The sequence below is a fragment of the Rutilus rutilus genome, assembly GCF_951802725.1.
Source record: "Rutilus rutilus genome assembly, chromosome: 19".
Taxonomy (NCBI): Eukaryota; Metazoa; Chordata; class Actinopteri; order Cypriniformes; family Leuciscidae; genus Rutilus; species Rutilus rutilus.
In genome coordinates this window covers 24168248-24173473 of record NC_140232.1, presented here as the reverse complement: position 1 = coordinate 24173473, position 5226 = coordinate 24168248, and the positions used below count along the sequence as shown (strand labels likewise).

The following is a 5226-nucleotide window of genomic DNA, read 5'->3' as shown; positions in this document are numbered from 1 at the left end:
ACAAATCCAAGTGGGTTTTTTTTGTTCACATTTGGCCACTCTGGAAAAACACGTGAATTTTTTAGATGGTATCTTGGCAACTCAGCCGTAGTCTGGGCATTGATATTCACAGTAGAAGCTTCCATCTCCTTTTCAGAACAATAGGAACCTTATGGGAATGAACAAACCAAGTCTGCAAAGACAAATCTTCTCCCTCAGGCCTTGATGGACATTTGAGAGATTAGTACAACTCTTGACACAATTTCTTGCAATTTAAAAGATGAATGAGACAACATCAATTATTTAAAGGCATTTATTGAATAGAGTTTGATAAACTGTTTATGAACTTTTAAAGAATTTTCTTATGAAAGCAACTATGTGCAAAAGTTTCAATAGTCCCTTGACGAGATTCGCCATTCAATTTCTGTATTTTCGTACTACCATACTACATAACAGGGCTTGAAAAGCTAATTTGCTCAGGGTTTTTGCTTTCAAAAATGATCTATTTACATTCTAATACAGCTGAGTGCTTATATACAGTACAGAAGTTGACAATCAACAATGTAGAAGAATGGTTCAGTGGTTATGAAAAAGTGGCATTAATTAAAATAAGTGATAAATAACATTTGCCTGAGTAACAGACAAATACTCCTTACATTTTTGTTTCGGAAGTTTTCCTATCATATGAACAAGATTATGTGTTATTTGTGATATGGTAGTATTCACTGCATTTCTGATCTCAGTGTTTAGCTAAATATTTATACACTTGGAGCTATGTGTAAAATTGATATTTGTCTGTACATAAAAGTAGGAGTATGAGTGTGGGGCATTTGAAGTCAAAATTACAATGACTTAAGTGGAGACCATGGTGATATATTAAAGGGATAGTTCATTCTGTCGTCATTTTGTTTTTCCAAACCTGTACAGTATGTTTCCATTTTTTCACTGTTTTTGTCCATACAATGAAAGTCATTGGGGTCCAAAACAACACTCAACCCCACTGACTATGATTTTATATGGATTATTTTATTTTTTTTACATTTACAAATGATCTTATTTTTTGTTCTACAGAAGACGGAAAATTCATAGAGGTTTGGAGGGTGAGTAAATGATTGGGTGAATTATCCATTTAAGACTTTATAGGTACATTGAGCCATCCTGAGATATTATGGGGGGAAAAAATCAGATTTTTCATAATTAAGAATTAATTAGTCTTCAGATGCCAAGCTTTGAACTTAGATCTGAAATGTTGTCTGAAAATGTTGTTGTACCCACTAAGCTTGTTACTAAACCATGTAGAATTGCAAACTGGCCTCAGATCAGAACGAAGCTAACTTGCTCCAACATAACAGTAAGAACTGCAAATGTAAAGATGGCCACTTGTGGACGATGGGAAGAAGGTAGGTTGCAAGTGTGGTTCCATGATGTCATCACTTAGGGATAGGATCCCCCTACTCAACTTCCAATAGACAAAATGGTTGAACTGTCCTTGGCTTTGTCGAAAAAAATGGAGGAGACATCATTGGTGGTCTTGAGCTTGCCTTCAGCGACATTTTGGGTGGATGAAGAGTTGCTTGGTTGGCATTCTTCACAGCAGCAGCAGCAACAGTCCATGAAGGCCTGTCCCAGAGATTTACACAGGCAAAGCAGCAGCACTGGTGTCACGGACGACTTAAAGAACAGGAAAAACTGGTTTATGAGGGCCAGAAGAGAAGACACCTCCTCAGACACCTGGATGGGAGCGTACGCCAGGGTCAGATTGCAAACGTTCTCCGGCAGCGTACAGACACCATAGACCACCGCTAGCGCCATGACTGTGCAGTTGAGCTGCCGTTCGACCTGGTGAGCGTGATGAAGCTTTTGTTTTTTGGACAGGGATCGCTCCTCTGGCCGCTTGGGAGAACTTCCGCTCCCGCCGGACACGTGACAGGTGGCCAGTTGACAGAGCAGGGTGAAGACAACGGGTAGACAGAAGTAACAGCCAAAGTACCACCACATGCGTGCGTCGTGGTAGTTGATAATGAGAGAATAGATGGATTCAGGGAGATCTGGATATGGACTCATGATGCAGGTGTCCACTTGGTCACCCAGAGTAGGTGAAGTCACCTGATGCAGCTGCCACAGGAGCAGCTCAGGAGCTGCAAGCACCATGGAGCCAATCCACACCACGGCCAGCTTGGCCAGGACCTTCTGACAGCGCTCAACTCGCCGGGCCTTTGGCAGGGAGCTTGTTGCAGCGTAGAAACGGTCAATGCCCAAAGCACACAGACTGAAGGTTGTCACACCAAGAGATGTTACCTGGAGAGCGTGCAAAAAAGCATTATTGTTATAATAGATGTTTGTGTTTTCCATTATTTTATTCATGAGATACATTCGAAATGAATTAGTAGGGATGCACCCAGATAAAAATTTTCTTCAATACCAATAAGGCGATAATTATTTTGGATCTTGACCAAAAACGGATGCACTTAATGTTGCAAATAAATGTTGTGATGGTATTTCCATCAAGAGGTGCATTTTTGGTCAAGATCTTGTATTGACAATGCAAGAGTCAAGCACTCTGTAAAGTCTACTCCAGCACATCCCAAAGACTTTCAATGAATTTAAGGTCTGGACTGAGAGGTGCCAATTAATGTGTGAAAATGATTCTTCATGCTCCTTCTCAACCATTCTTTCACAGTTTGAGCCTGAATCTTGACATTGTCATCCAGAAATATGGCCGTGATACGTCTTTCTACATGGTGGTTTAAGAAATGAAAAGCTACACGCTCCATCAATTAGGGTTAGAAGACCTGTTGGCCCAACATATAACATGCTACAAACATAATAATCACTGCAATAATGATTCAATCATTAACTCTTAAGCATTTGCCTATTTAAATCCAAACAGCGGTACATATGTTTTGATTATAATTATAAATAATAATCATAGATGTGCATAAAGATTTTTAAGGATTTTTAGATATCTTCTACTTGGGTGTTTATAATTGTTCATTCTGCATGTTATATGAAAACATAGAAGTTAAAGATAAAAGGTTAGGTTACATGGTTTGTAGTGTTAGTAATCCAGAGCTAATAGTGTCTCTGGCACTGGCTAATCTTTGGACGCTTTTAAATTTTTCAGGTAAATTAGACCATGTGAAAATGATCACAATTATAAGTAAACTTAAGACTTGGGCCTCACCTCTATGTAAGGCACAACTCTGCAGGAGAAATCCCCCAGCAGTCTCTTATTGGTGAGTTCGTTAAAGACCACCACAGGCAAACAGAAGCACAACACCAGAAAATCCCAAAAAGCCAGACTCGCAAGAAAGTAGTTCCAAGCGCTCCTCATAAAGTAATTTTGCCAAACAATGCACATTACCGCCAGATTACCCACGATGCCAAAGGCAAACACCACAAAAGCCAGAAAGAGAATCCCATAGGCGCTGTAAGAGCTGTCAGTGACTGGAAACAAAGGATTGTGGATTTTTGTGATGCTCCTTTTTGTTGGATTGCTACTAGGGACATGTTCAGCAGTCATGTCAGTGCTGTTTCCAGTTTCAGCCAGTGAAGAATTGGTCACATCTGTGAAGGGCAAATGACTTGTAGTTTGTGTGTCCATGGATCCTTTATCTTCATCTTCCACAGTAAGGACTTCTTCTTGCTGCGTGCTTTCTTGTGAATCATCTTGATCAAAACTATCCTCTCCTAAAGATGTCTTGTTTTGCTCTTTATGCCCTGGCCTTCCTCTTTTTTCATCTGAAGCCCAAGCACTCAAAAGCAAAGCCAGAGTCATAAAATAAATCAGTTTATAATCTCTCATCCCCATCTTCAATTCAAAGTCCAGTAATATACAAATAAGAGGAAACTACTTTACAATCAGCACCTAAAACAGACTGCAGAGGCTAAAGTGTGGACCCTGGTGAAGGCACTGCTGCAGTTTGGGATCCCTTGTGCCAAAAGGCTCTGTTTTCTGCAATCCTGTTGGCACAGAGCAGCTCTCTTAGCAAAGCTATGGATGGCTGCTCCCTCTCAATAGGGGTCTATGGAGTCACACCCCCTTTTGCTGTTGTCCCTCACTGACTGATGGGTGTGATTGCCCTCTGCTGGCATCAAAATTATGTTTTAAAGCACTAAAATTTCACTATAATTATTATTTACTGCACAATGGTCAAGGATGTAGTGAATTCAAGAGACTACAAATGAATCTATCTATCTATCTATCTATCTATCTATCTATCTATCTATCTATCTATCTATCTAGATGCATAAAACATAAATATAATTTTGTGTTTAATCTCAATCAACATGTTATCTGTTAAAGAGATCAAAAATGAAAATTCTGTCAACCTCATGTCGTTCCAAACCCGTAAGACTTTAGTTCATTCATCTTTTTGATAAAATCTGAGTTTTCGGTCCCTCCATAGTCAGCTACACAACTACCACTTTGATGCTCAGAAAAGTTCACAAAGAGATTGTAAAACTAATCCATGTGAATTGAGCGGTTTAGTCCAAATTTTCTGAAGAGACACGATCGATTTGTATGATGAACAGATCGAATCTTATGAACTTTTTGAAGCGTCAAGGTCTCAGTTGTGTAGCTGTCAGTCAATGGAAGAACAGAAAGCACTCAGATTTCATCAAAAAGTTTTTCTTTTGAGTTCTGAAGTTAAACGGAAATCTTACGGGTTTGGAGCTATGACAGAATTTACGTAATTAATGACAGAATTGTCATTTTTGGGTGAATCATTCCTTTGCGATATAAACTCTGTATCGTATGGACACATTTCATTCAGGCTGAAAAATGCATTTTGTGATGCAGTTCCTGTTTTGTTCTAGGGAGGGCGCAGTTTGCAAAATGACCATAGTTTACGCACTAACACTTCTCAGGCCAGTGAGGCCACAACAAGCATTAAAATGTGTTGTCCATGTTAAATGAACACAGTCAAATGCACTGTGTGCCAAATGTTCCAGATACACATTTTCAAAATCCTTTTGTTGGAGTAAAACAGTTTGCATATGTTGCTATAATATAACGCCAACAACTTGAGTGTGAATTTCTTCCACCTCTTCCCTTTTGGTTTGTGCATAATGTATTTGCATGACATCATTCATTCATTTTTAAATATGCCTAATACCGAAATCCATTAGGTTACCAATGATATTCACATGCAAAAAACCGTTGGTCAGCTCAAGATTATTTGCTCATTTAGGCTTTAGATATACAATTACAACAGAAATAGCTGATTTTACTCATATTATTCT

The 5226-nt window shown here is 39.0% G+C and overlaps 1 protein-coding gene across 1 annotated transcript; it reads right to left on the bottom strand.

The window, feature by feature from the left end:
• Positions 1 to 276: 276 nt before the first annotated feature.
• gpr37l1b (G protein-coupled receptor 37 like 1b) lies at positions 277 to 3969 on the bottom strand. The gene is made up of 2 exons (XM_084389191.1): positions 3164 to 3969; positions 277 to 2277 (listed from the first exon to the last, which is right to left on the bottom strand). Exons 1-2 carry the CDS (start codon positions 3788 to 3790, stop codon positions 1435 to 1437), a joined length of 1470 nt encoding a protein of 489 aa, XP_084245317.1. The 5' UTR covers positions 3791 to 3969; the 3' UTR covers positions 277 to 1434.
• Between the last annotated feature and the right edge of the window lie 1257 nt (positions 3970 to 5226).

Coding starts and splice junctions, on each gene's coding strand:
- gpr37l1b (XM_084389191.1), bottom strand. CDS start 3,790: ATGGGGATGAGAGATTATAAACTGATTTATTTTATGACTCTGGCTTTG. Junction 2,278..3,163: donor GAGTTGTGCCTTACATAGAG/GTGAGGCCCAAG, acceptor CACGCTCTCCAG/GTAACATCTCTTGGTGTGAC.